The sequence below is a fragment of the Hypanus sabinus genome, chromosome 18 (genome assembly GCF_030144855.1).
Source record: "Hypanus sabinus isolate sHypSab1 chromosome 18, sHypSab1.hap1, whole genome shotgun sequence".
Classification (NCBI taxonomy): domain Eukaryota; kingdom Metazoa; phylum Chordata; class Chondrichthyes; order Myliobatiformes; family Dasyatidae; genus Hypanus; species Hypanus sabinus.
Genome location: NC_082723.1, coordinates 72504553 through 72526442, shown reverse-complemented (window position 1 = coordinate 72526442; position 21890 = coordinate 72504553). Strand labels below are relative to the sequence as shown.

Genomic DNA, 21890 nt, shown 5'->3' with positions numbered 1-21890 from the left:
TGAAACCTATTGAATATTGAAAGACCTTAATCGAATGGAATCAGAGAGGATATTTCCTATGGTGGAGGACTCCCAAGATCAGAGAGAACTGCTTCAGAATAGAGGACGTCCATTTAGAATGGAGAAGAGGAGAAATTTCTTTAACCAGAGAGTGGTGAATCTGGTGAATTCATTGCCACAGACGGATGTGGAGGCCAAGTCATTGGGTATATTTAAGACAGAAGTTGATAAATTCTTGATTGGTCAGGGCATGAAGGGATACAAGGAGAAGGAAGGAGAATGGGGCTGAGAGGAAAGTGGATCCATCATGAAATGGTGGAGCAGACTCGATGGGCCAAATGGCTTAATTCTGCTCCTATATCTTATGGTCTTGTAACTATATGTGCTGGATTGTGAAAGGATATTAAAAAGTATTCCCCCCCCCCCCCAATCAGAAGTCTTCATGTTTTATTGTTTTACAACGTTGAATCACGGTGGATTTAATTTGGCTTTTTTGACACTGATCAACAGAAAAGTCCTTTTTTGTGTCAAAGTAAGACTAAATTTCTACAAATTGGTCTAAATGTATTACAATTACTAAATAAAATGATTCGCTGCATAATTACTCAGCCCTTTCAAGTCAATAGATGCACTTTTGGCAGAAGTTACAGCCTTGAGTCAGTGTGGATAGAACTGCCTATCTGGACACTGCAATTATGTAAGTTTGAAGTTAATAACTAATAGCCTACTGTGGGCCACAAACTTATCAATCACCCCTGCTGTGGACACTTCCCAGAGGTCCACGATCCATATGCTCCACAACCGCTGGACTAAGTGTGTAAATGTAGGAGAGGACTATGTTGAAAAATAAATGTCCTAGGTTTTCTAAAATTGACTCCTTCTACCTGAGGCCACGATCTTATCTATCACCCTTTGTATACTATAATTGATTTATATGCATTTATTTTTTTTTTAAATTTTTATTATTTCTTCTCTTCTATATTGAACTGCTGCTGCTTTAAGTTAACAAATTTCACATCATATGCTGGTGATAACAAACCTGATTCTGATATGTTAGGAGCTCCACACATCACTCTGCATCTTTAAACTGTGAAGTCTGTATTATGCCTCAGCTGGAAATTTGTCCTCGATCCTAACCAGATGTACTCATTTCCTGAAATTCTTTTCTATTGAAGTCAGTGAAGAAGTGCTCAGCAGCCTTGCACTGTCATGTCAGGTATAAATAGCATGAAGCTGAGGACAGATTTTTGTCCCATGCTTTTTGCCAAAATAAACACCAGATTTAAAAGTATTTATGCTAATAGTGGAGATTTAGTGTTAAAGATGCCATTGACAAAAAAAGGTAATAAAATTCTGGTCATTGAGGGACAGGCTGAATAAATCGCACAACTCAGTGTTATCATTTCAGAGGACCTGTCCTGGGCAAGTGCAATTGTAAAGAAAGCATGGCAGCACCAGTACTGCCTTAGAAGTTTGCAAAGATTCAACATGACATTGAAAACCTTGACAAGCTTCTATAAATGAGTATATTGACTGGTTACGTCACAGCCTGGTATGTGAATACCAATACCCTTGAATAGAAAATCCTACAAAAAGTAGTGGATACAGCCCAGTCCATCATGGGTAAAGCCCACCCCATCATTGAGCACATCTACCTGAAGCGTTGTTGCAGGAAAGCAGCATCCATCATCAGGGATACCCACCGGCCAGGACATGCTGCTGCCATCGGGGAGAAGGTACAAGAGCATCAGGACTTGCATTACCTGGTTTAGGAACAGTTGCTACCACTCAACCAAGAGGATAATTTCACTCAACTTCACTTGCCCATCATTGAAATGATTCCTCAATCTATTGACTCACTTTTGAGGACTCTTTATCTCATGTTCTCGATATTTGTTGCTTATTCGTTTATTATTTCTTTCTTCCTGTATTTTCACTGTTTGTTGTATTTTGCACACGTTGTTGTGGTCTTTCATTGATTCTGTTATGCTTAGTACTCTACGGATTTCTTGAGTGTGCCTGCAAGCAAATGTGTCTCAGGGTTATATATGATGACATATATGTACTTCAGTGATAAATTTACTTTGAACTTTGTTTGCAGAGGTATCATTCATGCAGATTTCATGTTTGTATATGACCAAAGTGTCTTGTATTTTTAATGAATGGTTTCGGCCCAAAACATAAACTGTTTATTTCCGTCCATAGATGCTGCCTGACCCACTGAGTTCCCCCAGCTCTTTTAGTATGTTGTTGAAGATTTGCAGAATTTTTTTTTAACTTAGGGTGAAGTTAGTAGAATCTGTTTTGACTTGATTCCTTGGTACAAACTAAAAATATTTTATTTTCAGAAATCATGGAATGGGCGACACAAGCATTAAGTTTGAGGTAATTCCTGGTAAAAACCAGAAGAGTGAATATGTCATGACCTGTGGCAAACACACAGTGAGGGGCTGGTGTAAGTATGGGAATAAGTGTTGATGTTAAATATGTTTTATTTTAATAATACTTCATCCACAAAGCTATTAAAGAGTGTCATATGTCTTTGTGTAATTTTTGATTATTGAAATATTTATCAAATGCATGTCCATAATGGGTGTCCAAGTCATGTTTCTGCTCTATAGCCTTGAAGCATTACTCCAGCTCATTGAAAGACTGGTTTGGGGGCGGGGGGGGGGGGGGGCGGCGGTGTGGTTCAGAAGTGCTGCTTCTTAACATTTCACAATAAGGTTGGGCATTGTTGGAGATGAAGGTCCTATTCTTACCCATTGGCTCCGTGGTGCTTGACGTCAGGATCACATGCCAGACCTAGCCAATAGCATGTTGGTCGGGTAACTGAATGAAAATTGTTCGTCTTTTATTAAAGACTGTGACAGCATAGTTGGAACAGGTTTCTTTGAAACAGTTTTATTTTAACTGAGGCTTTATGAATTTAATGTGAGTGCTTTTACTCCCATGATAAATGTCTCTGAATCAAAAATTGCATAATTTTAGAAATTCAGGACTTTGAAGTTTTTGGCTGTGTTGTTTCTTGATGGCCTCCAAGTGATGTTAATGGATTTCAGTTCTTTGTTAATGAAATGTGAAGGCCAATTTAAATTTGGGTTTCTATACCTCTGTAAAATTGAGCTGCCCATTGTCTAATATACTGATTCTGGCATTTTTGCTTTCTTCTTTTGCATTGGTTTCTATCTATAGACCACTGCAACACACCAAAAGAGGCCCTTTGGTCCATCTAGTCCCTCCATACATTGCCCATACACGTATTGACCAACTTTTTCTTAAATGACTCATCCATCACTTCCATTGGCAGCTCGTTACACACTCTCACTACCCTCTGAGAAGAACCTCTTCATATTCTTTCTTAAATATTTAACCTTTCATCTCGTTCTATTTTCATGCAACCTCAGCCTGCTTGTATTTACCCTATCTTTACCCTTCATAATTGTGTATACCTCTATTAAATCTTCCCTTGTTCTTGTATACTATAGGGAATAAAGTCCTAACCTATTCAACCTATGTAATTATGGTCCTCAAGTTCTGGCAACATCCTTGTAAATGTTCTCTGTAGTCTTTTAATTGATAATTTCTGAGTGCTGGTTCAGTGGTTTACATGTCATACTGAAGCTTTTACTTGAAGCTTACATTTGTACGTTCACCTGTCTGACTTGAATTGGCCTTTGGTGGATGGAAAATGAAATTGGGAGATAATTCCAATTTTACAACACTGTAATAAAAGGAAAAATTTAATTTCTCAGGTAAAAATAAGCGAGTTGGCAAGCAGTTGGCATCTCAGAAAATCCTACAGTTACTGCATCCTCATGTGAAGAACTGGGGGTCACTATTACGCATGTATGGCAGGGAAAGCAATAAAATGGTCAAACAGGTAAATATAGTCTGAAATTAATGTTTGATCATGATTTAAATGCCTCCATTCTGGTAGGTTGTAGAAGTATAATTTAAACATTTAAATTACAGAGCAGCACTATAATGTAGAGTTGAAATCTTGCCACTTACTTCGCTGGCCTTTAGGGTAACAATGGAGGTCTTCCATCTCTGGCAGTGTTTAGGCCTTCCTTCATCATGTCAGTTGCTTCTCTCGGTTTTCACTACTGTTAGTCATGCAAATCTCGAGTGGAGACTCAAATTTAGAAGGAATCTTCATTGTTGTTTCCATAACAATTTTGTTTGACCAGTCGAGGTTGTTGGCCCTGAGCTGAACCCCGGAACCTAGACCATTCTTAATCTGGCCTCTACCCTTTCACCCGTTTGGTACGGGTGACCCTACCAAGAGTTAAAGCATAAAGCCCTGACTCCAGTCAACACAGCTGTCAGGGTCATTGAAGCATGTGAGCCTCCAAGCCTACGATGTAGTTGTGGTCTTTTCGGACGTATGTGTATCATTTAGTGCAACGTTTTACGGTACTAAGATCAGGGTTCATTTCCCATTGCTGTCTACAAGGAGTTTGCATGTTTTCCCTATGACCGCAAGGTCCAAATAACAAGTTAAGTTTAATGAGTTGTGGGAATGCCACGTTGGTACTGGAAGTGTAGTGATACTTGTAGGCTGCCCAAGACAATCCTCACTGATTGGTTTGAAGCAAGTGACACATTTCACTATCTATTTCAATGTACATGCAACTAGTCAATCTAATCTTGTTATATTCTAAAAAGAGAGTGACATAATTTTTCTAATCCTTATCACACATTTACCCGATAGACTGTGTTCCAACTGGAAACAAAGATGGTAATTGTTTTCTTTACTGAACAGTAGAGTGTTTAAACAGTGTCATTGGCTGCAAACAATGTCAGTAGAGTCAGGAGTCATTCCCCATCCTGAATAGCTCTAGAGAGCTGGTGTTGAGCCTGCCTGCTCAAACTGGGTGAATGGTTTCACACAGTGGAGTGCCAGGATAAAATGCAGCGTGGGGTGCAGGGACTTGCAGCTCAAACCAATGACAGCCTCATCTAAGACATTTCAAGTTGAGAAAAAAGTTGTCAATGCATTTGATATGTGGTTATTCAGGATTGTTTGTCATTTCCAGTACACAAGTGTAAAGGAGGATGAAATTACCCCAGATCCGATTCTACACAATATAAGAACACACAAAATAAAATAAAGAACGCAACTAAAAAATAACACAATGTATACAATGACCTGGTATTGGTTCTTATATTTGAGGCCTCCACTGGTAAGTGTTGACCATGGATGTTGTGTCCTAGTTGTCTAGATATGCAAGCCTGGACGGTACAATGTGGAGAACAAGCTGTTGCCCATGTAGTAGGCTCCCCCTCTCCACGCATCTGATGAATCAAAGGAACGGCAGAAACCAATACGATTTGGCACCAGCAGCATTGCAGGTGTTGCCAGTCGGTGTTGAACTCAATGTAAGACTGCCTTGGGGACTCCACCTCTGGATTTTACTTCCTTGGAGTTTACTCCTGAAGCCTTCCTCATGAGCTGGGTATGGCTGCAAGGCAGCGAAGGTTTAAGATCAAGCATTTTCCACCTTCTAGATGAGCTGCCAACCACGGCTGACGAACCCCATCTGCTTGAAGCGGTTGGTTTTAAGGTGCCAGTAACCCACTTATGCCCCTTCTTCTGTCAGTAGAAACAGTTCCACCGGGTTTCATAGCTAAGCCACACTTGAAGGCCAGGAGCTGGACTTGGCTGTCAGGGGCTTTTTGAGATCCACGGCATTGGGAGCATTTAATTGATAGTGGGACCTTGGCCCTATTACCACCCCCTGTTATTGCAACCTTAAGAAACCTGTTTCTTGTATATGGAATTTAAAATGACTTGCTGTTCCTTTTTTATTCCTATTACTTGTGATACCTGTGGTTTTTATCTGCCATTTTAATATGCACATCTTTCTGTTATTTTCATGCAGGAAATGTCTGATAAAAGTGTGATTGAACTGCAGCAGTACGCCAAAAAGAACAAACCAAATCTGCATATTTTGAATAAGTTACGAGATGAGATGAGGAAGCTGGCACGGGACAGGGTAATTTTCTTTATTTTCCCTTTTACAGGGACTTGTTTCCTATCCTGACTGCTGTAAAAATAATTGATTCCACCAAAGCCTGTCTCTTATTTTCTATTCTTTGTAAATCCTCTTGTGTTAGAACATAGAGGAGTACAGCACAGGAACAGACTATTCCGCCCACAATGTTATGCCAAACCAGCTAAAAAGCAAATCAGAAACACCCAGACACTAATCCTTCCTATCGACGCCGTGTCCATATCCATCCATCTTCCTCACTTCCATGTGCCTGAAAAAATGTCTCTTAAAAACCTCTAATATATTTGCCTCTGCCACCATACCAGGCAGCACATTTCAGGCATCTGCCACTCTTGAGTAAAAAAACTTACCCCACATAACCCCTTTTGAGCCTATCCCTCTGGTATTAGACAATTCAACCTTGGGAAACAAATACACTCTGTCCACTATCTATGCCTCTCATAATCATATAAATCCTTTCTATATGGGGTAACCAGAACTGTATGCAATACTCCAGTTATGGCCTAACTAAATTTAAGTAAAATCTTAAGATATAGGAGCAGAATTGGGCCACTTAGCCCATCGAGTCTACTCTGCAATTTCATCATGGCTGATCTATTTTCCCCCTCAGCTCCAATCTCCTGCTTTCTCCTTTATTCCTTCATGCCCTGACTAATCAAGAATTTACCAACCTGTGCCTTAAATAAACTCAACTTAAATAGACTTGGCCTCCACAGCTGCCTGTGGCAACGAATTACACAGCTTCACCTCTCTGACTAAAGAACTTTCTCCTCATCTCAATTCTAAAAGGATGTCCCTTTATTCTGGGGCTGTGCCCTCTGGTCTTAGATTTTCCCACCATAGGAAACATTCTCGCCACGTCCACTCTGTCGAGGCCTTTCAACATTCGGTAGGTTTCAATGAGGTCTCCCCTCCTGAATTCCAGTGAGTAGAGGCCCAGAGCCAACAATCTCTCCTCATATGACAAGCTTTTCAGTTCCTGAACCATTGAATGGGATAGTTTGTGTTACGTTTTAATGGTTAATTCTTTGTTCACACACCTCTTCCCTACCACTACTGTTCAGGTAGCTTATAGTACCACGGCTACAAGGCATGACCAGTCCTTTGTCCGTTTTCCCCATTTGTTAAGTGTGAACCATGATCAGGAAACTATAATCCTAAGATGTATCTCTTCCTCCTCTGACTTTGAAAGGAAATTTGAAGATAAAAAGATTTGCAGCACAGGAAGCTACACTATCTGGAGAGAAAATACTTAACTGATCTTTCCAGTTCTCTATCTCCAGTCTTGCAAATTCCAAAATGTCAAGTGTTCTACATTTCTTCAACCTGATGGGGATTTCAGTCTCTTCCATGCTTTCAGGAAGTTCACCCCTATCCATACCGCAAGGCTGAGAATTAGATTTTTTAATCCTCTGCATTACCTGAAATGTGTCCTTTCTTGTTATTGAACCAGCTGAGGAAAAATAGTTTCCTTACAGTAGGCATTCTCAACATGGGGTTCATGGACCCCTCGGTTAATGTTAGGGGTCCATGGTATAATAAAGGTTGGGAAACCCTGCCATTAAGATCTTCCTTAATTTTATAACTTCAAATTAGATCTTCCCTTTAGCTGCTAACTTCTAATAAAACTCTTTCTCTAGCATTGCAAATATTCTCTGAACCTGTAAGAATACCATGATGAGTGTTCAGAGCCATCTGTGGGGTGCAGCTCAATATCCACTTGTTTCCTCAACATTTCCCGATGACCTTTCAATTCATGTTTTCTCTGATTTTGTTTGCCTCCCAAAATGGTTTACCTCACATGACTTGAATGTCATTGTCCTTTTCTGCCTGACTAACTGTGCCAACTTCTATGCAATCTGGGGCATTTTGTCTCCATTGGTAACCACACAAACTTAATCCCTTCCTCTCCCCCACGGTAAGTCTCCCTGTACACAATAGAAACTGAAAGGCCTAAAATTGTATTTTTTTGCAGAGCTGTATTGGAAACATCCTTTCCGTTAAAAATACAACACTGCAAAAGTCTTAGGTACTGTAGCTATACAGTTATAACCATATAACAATTACAGCATGGAAATAGGCTATCTCGGCCCTTCTAGTCCATGCCGAAAGCTTACTCTCACCTAGTCCCACCGACCTGCACTCAAGCGCTTAACCCTCCATTCCTTTCCTGTCCATATACCTATCCAATTTTACTTTAAATGACAATACCGAACCTGCCTCTACCACTTCTACTGGAAGCTTGTTCCACACAGCTACCACTCTCTGAGTAAAGAAATTCCCACTCGTGTTACCCCTGAACTTTTGCCCCCTAACTCTCAACTTATGTCCTCTTGTTTGAATCTCCCCTACTCTCAATGGAAAAATCCTATCCACGTCAACTCTATCTATCCCCCTCATAATTTTAAATACCTCTATCAAGTCCCCCCTCAACCTTCTACGCCCCAAAGAATAAAGACCTAACTTGTTCAGCCTTTCCCTGTAACTTAGGTGCTGAAACCCAGGTAACATTCTAGTAAATCTTCTCTGTACTCTCTCTGTTTTGTTGACATCTTTCCTATAATTCAGTGACCAGAACTGTACGCAATACTCCAAATTCGGCTTTACCAATGCCTTGTACAATTATAACATTACATCCCAACTCCTGTACTCAATGTTCTGATTTATAAAGGCCAGCATACCAAAAGTTTTCTTCACCACCCTATCCACATGAGATTCCAACTTCAGAGAACTATGCACCATTATTCCTAGATCACACTGTTCTACTGCATTCTTCAATGCCCTACCATTTACCATGTATGTCCTATTAGGATTATTCTAACAAAATGTAGCACCTCACACTTACCAGCATTAAACTCCATCTGCCATTGTCCAGCTCACTCTTCTAACTGGCCTAAATCTCTCTGCAAGCTTTGAAAACCTACTTCAGGGTACTTGGTAGTGTGGAGGAGCAGAGGGATCTGGGGATACATGTCCACGGATCCCTGAAAGTTGCCTCACAGGTGGATAGGATAGTTAAAGCTTATGGGGTGTTAGCTTTCATAAGTCGAGGGATAGAGTTTAAGAGACGCGATGTAATGATACAGCTCTATAAAACTAGTTAGGCCACACTTGGAGTACTGTGTCCAGTTCTGGTCATCTCACTATAGGAAGGATGTGGAAGCATTGGAAAGGGTACAGAGGAGATTTACCAGGATGCTGCCTGGTTTAGAGAGTATGGATTATGATCAGGGATTAAGGGAGGTAGGGCTTTACTGTTTGGAGAGAAGGAGGATGAGAGGAGACATGATAAGAGGTGTACAAGATATTAAGAGGAATAGACAGAGTGGACAGCCAGTGCCTCTTCCCCAGGGCACCACTGCTCAGTACAAGAGGACATGGCTTTAAGTTAAGGGGAGGGAAGTTCAAGGGGGATATTAGAGGAAGGTTTTTCACTCAGAGAGTGGTTGGTGCGAAGAATGCACTGCCTGAGTCAGTGATGGAGGCAGACACACTAGTGAAGTTTTAAGAGACTACTAGACAAGTATATGGAGGAATTTAAGGTGGAGGGTTATATGGGAGGCAGGGTTTGAGGGTCGGCACAACATTGTGGGCAGAAGGGCCTGTGATGTGCTGTACTATTCTATCTTCTAGGTTCTATCCACAACGCCACCTACCTTAGTATTATCTGCATACTTACTAATCCAATTTACCACCCCATCATCCAGATCATTAATGTATATGACAAACAACATTGGATCCAGTACAGATCCCTGAGGCACACCACTAGTCACCTGCCTCCAACCTGACAAAGTTATCCACCACTACTCTCTGGCATCTCCCATCCAGCCACTGTTGAATCCATTTTACTACTTCAATATTAATACCTAACGATTGAACCTTCCTAACTAACCTTCTGTGTGAAACCTTGTCAAAGGCCTTACTGAAGTCATATAGACAATATCCACTGCTTTACCCTCATCAACTTTCCTTGTAACCTCTTCAAAAAATTCAGTAAGATTTGTCAAACATGACATTCCATGCACAAATCCATGCTGACTGTTCCTAATCAAACCCTGTCTATCCAGATAATTATATATACCATCTCTAAGAATACTTTCCATTAATTTACCCACCACTGACGTCAAACTGACAGGCCTATAATTGCTAGGTGTACTCTTAGAACCCTTTTTAAATGGAACCACATGAGCAATACGCCAATCCTCTGGCACCATCCCCGTTTCTAATGACATTTAAAATATTTCTGTCGGAAAGTTGAAAGAAAAAGTTTGCGAACCCTTTGCAGTTACCTGGTTTTCTGCATTAATTACTCATAAAATGTGGTCTTATCTTCATCTCAGTCACAATCATAGACAAACACAATCTGCCTAAACTAATAACACCAAACAATTGTATTTTTCATGTCTTGTGATTAAACACATTGTTTAATCATTCACAGTCCAGGCTGGAAAAAGTACTTGATCTCTTGTATTAATCACTGCTAAAATCTCCTTTAGCAGCAATAACCTCACGAAATGTTTCCTGTAGCTGCTGAACAGACTTGCACAATGGCAAGGAATTATAGACCATTCCTTCATACAAAACTGTTTCAGTTCATCAATATTTCTGGGATACCTTGCATGAACAGCCCTCTTCAGGTCATGTCACAGCATCTCAATTGGTCTGGACACAGATTTGGCTGTTCGAAATTGCGAATTTTCTTCGTTTTAGACAATTCTGTTGATTTACTCTGGTCTTTCAAATCATTCTCTTGTTGCATCATCCAACTTCAATTAAGCTTCAGGTGACAGACCACTACCTTGACATTCTCCTGTAAATTGTCTTGATACAATTTTGAATTCATTGTTCCCTCAACGATTGCAAACTACCCAGGCCCTGAGGCAGCAAAGCAGCCCCAAACCATGATGCTCCTTCCACCATGCTTCACAGTTTTGGTGTTGGTGTACAGAGCCCATTTTCCCTTCAAGCCGAGTGGTGTACATTTCTGCCAAAAAGTTCACCTTTTGTCTCATCTGTCCACGGACCATTGTCCCAGAAGCATTGTGGAACATCTAGGTGGTCTTTAGCAAAGTTGAGATGTGCAGCAATATATTTTGTTTGAGAGCAACAGTGTCCTTCCAAGAACACCATTTTGCTCAGTGTTTTTAGTGGACAGATGAACAGAGATTTTAGTAAGTTCAAGATATTTCTGCAGATCTTTTGCTGTTACCCTTGTTCTTTGTCATCTCCTTCAGCATTCATTGATTGGAACACCTGACTCCAAATAGCTTCTGTAGAAGGTACTACCCCAGAGGTTTACATTCTTAAACCTAGACTGTGATTGTATAAATGGTGTACTCAATATTGATGAGAAGAAGTGCAATTGCTTGTGTGTTGGTAATTTGGTAGACTGTGTTAGTCTATTATTGTGACTTAGATGAAGATTGGACCACATTTTGTGAGTAATTAATGCAGAAAACCAGGGTTTGCGAATTTTTTCTTGCAACTGTATAACTCAGGTGCCTAAGACTTTTGCACAGTACAACATTTGTCAACCTGGAGCAGAGAGGGTATTTGTAAAACTTGTGAGCAAAGGATGTTGGGAATGGAAATGGTGAGGGTGGTGCACCGTGGGAGGGGTATGGGACAGATAGCAGAGAGAGGACCGGGGTGGAGGAGGGAGTGGCATGGGTGCAGACATACCCAGCCCTGACACACCAGGTAAGGTGATTTGATTCCAAACAATCGGCATATTGATAATTACAGGATGTCTTACTGGTACTTCTGACTCCCTCCCCTCTCCTGTCCCCTTTTCCGAAACGTGATTCCCCTCTCCCTGCCCCCTTCCCACTCTCAGTCCACAATAGAGACCCATATCAGAATCAGGTTTATCATCACTCACATACGTCATGAAATTTGTCATTTTTATAGCAGCAGCAGCAACAGTACAGTGCAATACATAAAATTACTACAGTACTGTGCAAGTCTTAGGCATCCTAGCTGTATATATGTGCCAAGGACTTTTGCACAGTATTGTACGTATTTTAATAATAACTCCTTGCTTGCTATCACTTTGGCTTTGGTACAGCTTACACACACAAAATGCTGGTGGAACGCAGCAGGCCAGGCAGCATCTATAGGGAGAAGCACTGTTGACATTTTGGGCTGAGACCCTTCGTCAGGACTAACTGAAAGGAAAGATAGTAAGAGACTTGAAAGTAGGAAGGGGAGGAGGAAATGCGAAATGATAGGAGAAGACCGGAGGGGGTGGGGTGAAGCTGAGAGCTGGAAAGGTGATTGACAAAAGTGATATAGAGCTGGAGAAGGGAAAGGATCATGGGACGGGAGGCCTAGGGAGAAAGAAAGGGGGGGAGCACCAGAGGGAGATGGAGAACAGGCAGAGTGATGGACAGAGAGAGAGAAAAAAAGAGGAGTGGGGAAAAAACTAAATATATCAGGGATGGGTTAAGAAGGGGAGGAGGGGCATTAACGGAAGTTAGAGAAGTCAATGTTCATGCCATCAGGTTGGAGGCTACCCAGCCAGTGTATAAGGCATTGTTCTTCCAACCTGAGTGTGGCTTCATCTTGACAGTAGAGGAGGCCATGGATAGACATATCAGAATAGGAATGGGACGTGGAATTAAAATGTGTGGCCGCTGGGAGATGCTGCTTCCTCTGGTGGACGGAGTGTAGGTGTTCAGTGAAATGGTCTCCCGGTCTGCGTCGGGTCTCACCAATATATAAAAGGCCACACCGGGAGCACCGGACGCAGTATATCACACCAGCCGACTCACAGGTGAAGTGTCGCCTCACCTGGAAGGACTCTCTGGGGCCCTGAATGGTGATGAGGGAGGAAATGTAAGGGCAGATGTAGCACTTGTTGCGCTTACTTCTCTAACTTCTGTTAATGCCCCTTCTCCCCTTCTTACCTCATCCTTGATAGATTTAGTTTTTTCTCTCTTTCTGCCCATCACTCTGCCTGCTCTCCATCTTCCTCTGGTGCTCCCCTCCCCCTTTCTTTCTCTCTAGGATCATCCCCTGATCCTTTCCCTTCTCCAGCTCTGTATCCCTTTTGCCAATCACCTTTCCGGCTCTCAGCTTCACCCCACTCCCTCCGGTCTTCTCCTGTCATTTCGCATTTCCCTCTCCCGCTCCTACTTTCAAATCTGTTACTATCTTTCCTTTCATTTAGTCCTGACGAAGGGTCTCGGCCCAAAACATTGACAGTGCTTCACTCTATAGATGCTGCCTGGTCTACTGTGTTCCACTATCATTTTGCGTGTGTTGCTTGAATTTCCAGCATCTGCAGATTTCCTCGTGTTTGCTTTGGTTCAGTTTGCCATTTTTCTTTATACGCTGTGAAATTTAACTTTTCTAAAGATTTTCTTTTGATTTGTAATTTTATCAAATGCCTTGCTAAAATCTTTGCTCATTGATACTCCTTTACCCAACTTGCATTCAATCATTCTTGGCTTGATAATTTTATATCCTTTAATATCCTTGGAAGATAATGAACATCACAGCATTATTTTTTTTTTATAAAGGATGTAGGTAAAATGTAGGTAACTATAGGCCAGTTAACTTAATGCCTGTAGTTGGGAAAATGTTTGAAGTTATCATTAAGGCGAGGCATTTGGATAGAAGATGCTCCATCTGGCTGGCACAGCATGGATCCATGAAGAACCAGGCCCATTTGACAAGCTTACTGGAATATAATGAGCACCGTTGATATTTGAATTGAATATTATATACTTGGTTTTCCAAAAGTGTTCAATAATGTGCCTTATAAAAAACCTAACCAAAAAAGTAAGTATGTCTGGATGCAGGTAATAGGCCAGAGAGTTGGGATAAATTGTTTGGTAGTCTGGTGTATGGAGTGCCTCAGTGGTTAGTGCTGGACACGCAACTGTTTATGATCATGCATGAACAATTTGGAAGAGAGGACCAAGGGTAGTGTTTGCTGATGGCATTACACTGAATTTAAAAGCAAATTGTGCAGAGAATGTGGAGATCCTGCAGGGGAATATAGAGTGGACAGGGTCTAGCAGATGGAGTACAACATTGGTGAATGAGAGGTCACCTACTTTTGGAAGAAAAGTTAGACAATCAGATAGTGAAATACTGCAGCATGCTGTTGTGCAAAGGGACTTGGGAGTGCTTGTGCATGATTGGTTTGCAAGTGCAACAAGTTATAGAAGAGTACAGAAAAGGGCAACTTGGCCCACTATGTGTCAAACCAACTGTAAACCAAATCAAAAACACCCAAACACTAATCCGTGTTACCTATGCCGTGTCCATATCTCCGTCTTCCTTACATCCATGTGCTTATCAAGCGCTTCTGAAAAGCCTCCGGTCTGTTTTCCTTCTTTCACCATACCAGGCAGTGCATCCAGGCATCCACTCTCTGAATAAAATACTTGACCCTCACTTCCCCCTTGAACCTACCCCTTGTTCTCACCTTCAATTCATGCCCTCTGGTATTAGACATTCAACCCTGAGAAACAGATACTCTCTCTCCACTCAATCTATGCCTCTCATAATCTTGTAAATCTCTATCAGATCTCCCCTCAGCCTCTGGTGCTGCAGAGAAACGACCCAAGTTTATCCAGCCTCTCATCATACCACATGCCCTCTAAGAAGGCCAATGAAATGTTGGCCTTCACTGCAAAAGGGATTGAATTTAAGAGCTGGGAGATGACGCTGCAGATTTACAGAGTACTGCAGACAGTTCAGATCTCACTTGAAGAAAGGTATATTGGCTTTGGAAGTGGTGCAGAGGAGGACCAACAAGATTGATACCAGAGATGAAGCGATTAACCTGTGAGGAGAGATTGAATTACATGGGATTGTACTCACTGGAATTCAGAAGAATGACAGGGGATCTAGAAGAATCATATAAAATTATGAAATAGATAAAATAGAGGCAGTGAAGTTGTTTACACTAATAAGTGAGACTAGAAGTAGGGGATATTGCCTCAAGATTCGAGGTAGTCAGTTTAAGATGGAGATGAAGAGAAAATGTTTTTCCCAGAGAGAAGTAAATCTGTGGAATTCTCTGCCCAGGGAAGCAGTAGAGGCTATCTCATTTAAACATATTTGGAAAGATTGATATTTGCAATGCAGGGGACTCGAGGGTAATGGGGAAAAAATCTTATTAAATGATGGAGCAGGCAAAATGAGCCGGATGGCTGACTTGTGCTCCTGTTTCTAATGTCAAAGATTTGAAAATAATTGCAAGTAATATTTTTTTTCTTTTGCCTCCTCCACTGCTATCTCATCCCCATAAAGGAGGAAACACGTAAGAAGCCGAAAATGACAATAATGGAATCAGCGCAGCCAGGCAGTGAACCTCTTTGTACTGTTGATGTGTAAAGCACTGCATTGTGGACAGCAATAACGCACTGGACAAATTCATCCTCGACAATTATCGCTGTAACCTTATTTTAAAAAAACTTCAGTTGCAAAATTTGTACAATTTTCAAAGTCTCCCCATCATAGGTTAACAGTGTACTCATTTACTTATGCATTACCATTACAACAGGCAATATATTACTGAACTTGAATCTTTACCTCTGTGATAGGAAAGGAAATGAGACTAAAGGTAGATTCAGAGAATGTTGGATATTACCTCAGAAAAGAACCTTTAGACCAGTGAATTTATAATTTGATTAATTAAATTGTAGGGGTCTTTTGAATTTCCTGCATTGGCCAGCTTTAGAATGGTGACTGAAATATTATGCACTGAGCTGTTGGTCAATTAACCCTTCTTATACTGAGGGGGGGTAACTTACTGGAAGAAGTACTTTTCATTGTTTACATGTAACCTGGTGCCAGTGTGAGATGGCTTTTAGTAGACACAATCTTAAGTTATTTCTTTTTAATACTACTTTTTTTTGTTAGCAGTTTTTAAGCAACTTTATGAGTAAACTACATTTTGAAATGAAGTGACACTTAGCCATTACTGAAGAAACACAAAGTTTATACATGAGATCATTTGAGGACAAGGTTTTGGAGAAAATTGGGGTTTTTTGGAAATATTAGAGCTTAAGGTACTGGTATTTTGACTCAACGGTTTTAATGGTGGCCTTTGTAGGATGTAATCATTCACAAATGGTTCTTAAATTGGAAAATAGTAACTACCGTGGTCTCTACTACATGGATACAATGGCATTTTCAACACATTTTGTAACAATTGTGACTTTGATTTCAATCTGTTAATATGCATCGTTTTTTAAATCTGGAAATGGTCAAAAATCTAGATCACATATAAGTAACTATAATGCATGTTGAGACTGCAAGATACCGTTGAAGAGCTTGCGATGTTTGTCTTTCACTTTCAACTCCTATCGTTCAGGCATATAGAAAATGTGTCATTTTTGTGGCAGTGTTAGTGCCATCAGCTTCGAAGTTTAGTATTAGAGCTGGAGTTACAGTTATGTGTCTTTATTTAAAGACCCTGTTTCTGATTTGCAGTATTGTTTTAAGCCCAGATCTTGCAAGTTTTAAATTCTAACTCACTTGCTCAATATATTTTGTTGTAGATTTTTGTTTGTATTTGTTTTAGTGTGGCCTTCTGTTTTAATTGGAACAGATTATTAACATACGAGTGAATAGGTTTGATTTGCCTACTGGCTGGAGAGTAGGTTATAAAATGTATTGTTTCTCCAACTACAATTTACATTATAACCAGGTATGCACATTTGGAGGTTTGAAAGAGATGCTTGAAATAGTTCTCATCGTCTTATATTTACAGTCATTTTCTTTAACAACTTAGCTTTTCTACTTCACTTGAACACAAACTAATAACCGGAAGGAAACAAAGTACCATGACAAAGCTCCTGTGTACTCTTGGAAACGTGAACCAAAGCTTTATAATTGTGTCTTATGCAAACTGACAAGACTAATACATTTTTAATGCTTGCTGCAGGCTTCAACAGTGCCGTGGGGATGGGGGAGGGGGGAAGAAAAATGCAGTAACTGCTGGAACAAAATTTACGTTGTGCACTGTTTTGTCAAGTTTTTCGTGTGTTTTAAATGTTTACTACACTTCTGTTGAATGCAACATTTCTCGCCTTTGCACATAAGCACAAGAGCTGCTGTGAGAGAGTACTGATAGTGGTTTAGCATTCACGTGATCAACTTTATGAATCCTAAACGAATACTAGTTGTCTTACCTTCCTAATTAATTTGTATGTTTAAAGTTGGTATTTGTGTGAATGGATTGTGATTTGTAAGTACATATTCAATGTAGATGTTTCTTTTTAATTAAACATGTCGATTTATTTCTGTCTCAAAGGTAATCATGAAGTAAAGGATTGTAATTTGACCACCTTTTTTTAACACATTGGAAACAAGACTTGTGATTATGGGTGTCTTTTGATTGGCTATAGTGCATTTTTCTTTTTTTTAAAAAGGCATGTCTTGTTGTTGTATTATTGTGTACATGCTGTTATAGGAAGGAATAACCAATTGGCCTGAAAGTATGTTAAACTTGTATCGAATGATAAAGATTTTTATGCACAACAAGGACTTAAAATTTAAGAGGTCATTTAAAAATGGGAAAGCACTAACACTCCAAGAACAGTATTGAAGTCTTAACATTATGAAATTTGGGTTTTTTTTTTGTAAAATTGCATTTGATTTGTCCAGAAATTTGAAGACAACTTTATATATGGCTATTAATCAACTGTAGTTATTACTGGTATTGATGTCTGAATTTATTCCAGCAAAGCTTCTAATAACTAATATATTGTATGTTCAAGAAGTTTTTAAGTGTGATTCTTTATGAACTGTCAAGGAGCAAATGAATTCCAGTGAACAAAGAAAGCATTCATGGAAATCTGTATTCTCACATGAGTGCAGAGACAAATTCTTGGAAAGTTTGATATGTTTTTCTTGTGTTTACTTCCTGAATTGTACAAAACAAAGCTTTATAAACTGGTTCTCTTATAGTGACTTGGTCTTCATTTACTACCACGGTCCACACACTATTACCCTTTCCCAGTGACTGATTAATGAAGATTCTCAAATTGAAATTAATTTCTTTTAAACTAAAGGAATGAAGACATTAGTAGAGTTTTAAAGGACAAAGTTAGTTACCAGTGTTTTTATGGTTTTTTTCTCTGATTTAGCAAGAAATAAGAATTATGAAGTTTTAAGAATCTGATCTGTTGAACCCTTTAAAAAATAATATTTTGTGTCTGATGGGAACTTGAAGTACGATACCGCACCTATGAATTATGTGCAGTTACTACAAGTGCTATTTTAAGTGGCTAATTTTAAAGGTTCAAGTACATGTCCTTTTAGCCTACGCTTGCTGCACTGCAGAGCCATCTGGAAATTTGTGTGGTCCTTTTCAAATGTAATTTTTTTTGCGCTGTAGTTTGAAGCAATAAAGTTTGATAACTCATTATAAAATGTCTTGTCTGTATATAAGCACCCCTGAAACATTGACTTTATTCATTTACATAAATGCTGCCTGACCTGCTAAGTTCCTCCAGCATAATTTTGTGTTACTATAATCCCTTTCTGCAACCTTGTTGTGGTTTGGAGGCTTGTGTGCCTCAATGACCCGGAGAAATATGTTGCCTGCAGTCAGGGCTTTATGCTTTGGCTCTTGGTAGGGTCAGCTGTGCCAAACAGGTCAAAGGGTAGAGGCCAGAGTGGTTCATTGGTCCTTCAAATTCAGGGGTTCCAGCTCAGGGCTAACAACCCTGACTGGTAAAACAAAACTGTTACAGAAACAGCAATGAAGAATCCTTTCACATCTGAATAGTTTATTGTAGGGGAGGGGAGACAGATTAAAATCAGAGGGGAGATCTGATAAGATCTGTTGGAGATTGAAAGGCATAGAGTAGACAAGAGTATCTGTTCCCCAGGGTAGAAATGTCTAATACCAAAGGCATAAATTGCAGGTGAGGGGTAAGTATTTTACTAAGAGTGGTGGTTGCCTGGAATGCTCTGCCAGATATGGTAAAATATTGGAGGCTTTTAAGAGACATTTAGGCACATGGATGTAAGGAAGATGGAGAAATATAAATGTGTAGGTAGGAGGGATTAGTGTTCTGATGTTTTTGATTTTGCTTTTCAGCTGGTTCGGCACAACACTGGACCAAATGGCCTGTTGCTATGCTGTACTTTTCTAAGTTTAGTGTTCTGTAAAATGCTGCTCACTAATGGGAATTGTCCAAGGAGAAGTCATAAAGGGATATAGGCAGGGTGAGTGTATGGGCAAAAAAGCACAAAACAGAAAATTTTTAAATGAAGCAAGTTGTCTGGAATTGTTGAATTCAACATTGTGTGGAGAAAGCTACAATGTGCCTAGATGGAAAATGAGGAACTCTAAGTATGCAGAATGAAACTGATGGACAACTGAACACCCAGTGGTCTGCAAGGTAGTCACATAATCTAGGTTGCCTAAGAACATAGAATAGTACAGCACATTACAGGTCCTTCGGCCCACAACGTTGTGCCGACCCTTAAACCCTGCCTCCCATATAATCCCCCCCCCCACTTTAAATTCCTCCATATACCTGTCTAGTAGTTTCTTAAATTCCACTAGTGTATCTGCCTCCACCAGGCAGTGCATTCCACGTACCAACCACTCTGAGTAAAGAAAAATCTTTCTCTAATATCCCCCTTGAACTTCCCACCCCTTACCTTAAAGCCATGTCCTCTTGTGTTGAGCAGTGGTGCCCTAGGGAAGAGGTGCTGGATGTCCACTCTGTATCTATTCCTCTTAATATCTTGTATACCTCTATCATGTCTCCTCTCATCCTCCTCCTCTCCAAAGAGTAAAGCCCTAACTCCCTTAACCTCTGATCATAATGCATGCTCTCTAAACCAGGCAGCATCCTGGTAAATCTCCTCCGTCCCGTCTAAAGCTTCCACATCCTCCCTATAGTGAAGCAAACAGAATTGGACACAGTACTCCAAGTGTGACCTAACCAGAGTTTTATAAAGCTGCATCATTACCCCGCGACTCTTAAACTCTATCCCTCGACTTATGAAAGCTAACACCCCATGAGCTTTCTTAACTACCCTATCTACCTGTGAGGCAACTTTCAGGGATCTATGGACATGCACCCCCAGATCCCTCTGCTCCTCCACACTACCAAGTATCCTGCCATTTACTTTGTACTCTGCCTTGAAGTTTGTCCTCATGCTTCTCCGGGTTGAACTCAATCTGCCACTTCAGCATCCTATCAATGTCTCTCTGCAATCTTCGACAATCCTCTACACTATCCACACCACCACCAACCTTCGTGTCATCTGCAAACTTGCCAACCCACCCTTCTACCCCACATCCAGGTCGTTAATAAAAATCATGAAAAGTAGAGGTCCCAGAACCGATCCTAGTCACAATTCTCCAATCCGAATGCACTCCCTCCACCACGACCCTCTGCCTTCTGCAGGCAAGCCAATTCTGAATCCACCTGGCCAAACTTCCCTGGATCCCATGCCTTCTGACTTTCTGAATAAGCCTACCATGTGGAACCTTGTCAACTGCCTTACTAAAATCCATGTAGATCACATCCACTGCACTACCCTCATCTATACGCCTGGTCACCTCCTCAAAGAACTCTATCAGGCTTGTTAGACATGATCTGCCCTTCACAAAGCCATGCTGACTGTCCCTGATCAGACCATGATTCTCTAAATGCCCATAGATCCTACCTCTAAGAATCTTTTCCAACAGCTTTTCCACCACAGACATAAGGCTCGCTGATCTATAATTACCCGGACAATCCCTACTACCTTTTTTGAACAAGGGGACAACATTCCCCTCCCTCCAATCTTCCGGTACCATTCCTGTGGACAACAAGGACATAAAGATCCTAGCCAGAGGCTCAGCAATCTCTTCCCTCACCTGGTGGAGCAGCCTGGGGAATATTCCGTCAGGCCCTGGGGACTTATCTGTCCCAATGTATTTTAACAACTCCAACACCTCCTCTCCCTTGATATCAATATGCTTCAGAACATCAACCTCACCATCATCAAGTTCCCTCTCAGTGGTGAATACCGAGAAGTATTCATTGAGGACCTCGCTCACTTCCACAGCCTCCAGGCACATCTTCCCACCTTCATCTCTAATTGGTCCTACCTTCACTCCTGTCATCCTTTTGTTCTTCACATAATTGAAGAATGACTTGGGGTTTTTCTTTATCCTACTTGCCAAGGCCTTCTCCTGCCCCCTTCTTGCTCTTCTCAGCCCCTTAAGCTCCTTTCTTGCTACCTTATATTTCTCAATAGACCCATCTGATCCTCGCTTCCTAAACCTCACGTATGCTGCCTTCTTCCACCTGACTAGATTTTCCACATGTCTTGTCACCCATGGTTCCTTCACCCTACCATTCTTTAATTTCCTCACCGGGACAAATTTATCCCTAACATCCTGCAAGAGATCCCTAAACATCAACCACATGTCTATAGTACATTTCCCTGCAAAAACATCCCAATTCACACCCGTAAGTTCTAGCCTCATAACTTGCCCTTCCCCAATTAAAAATTTTCCTGTCCCTTCGGATTCTATTCATGATAATACTAAAGGCCAGGGAGTGGCAGTCACTGTCCCCCAGGTGTTCACCTACTGACAGATCTGTGACCTGACCCGGTGATGCACCATCAATAACTCACTCTGAGACGTAAAGGCGAGATATCGGCTTTTATTGACTGGAAGAAGGAACCAGCAGTGAGCGACCACCATACTACATCCTGGAGACTGAGAGGCCAGCCCCAGGCCTCGATCGCCTTTATACAGGGGTCTGTGGGAGGAGCCACAGAAGCAGTCAGCAGGGGGCGTGTCCAGACAGGCACACGTAGTTCACCACACCTGGTTCGTTACTTAATACTAGATCTAGTATGGCATTCCCCCTAGTGGGCCTGTCAACA

The 21890-nt window shown here is 40.9% G+C and overlaps 1 protein-coding gene across 1 annotated transcript in view; it reads left to right on the top strand.

The window, feature by feature from the left end:
* Positions 1–18416, top strand: part of dgcr8 (DGCR8 microprocessor complex subunit) — a 60920-nt gene extending 42504 nt beyond the window's left edge. The window contains exons 11-14 of the mRNA XM_059994650.1: positions 2349–2455; positions 3756–3883; positions 5889–6002; positions 15288–18416. Of these exons, the coding sequence (XP_059850633.1) occupies positions 2349–2455; positions 3756–3883; positions 5889–6002; positions 15288–15371 (433 nt within the window). The 3' untranslated portion in view covers positions 15372–18416. The remainder of the gene's footprint in view (positions 1–2348; positions 2456–3755; positions 3884–5888; positions 6003–15287) is intronic.
* The last annotated feature ends 3474 nt before the right edge of the window (positions 18417–21890 follow it).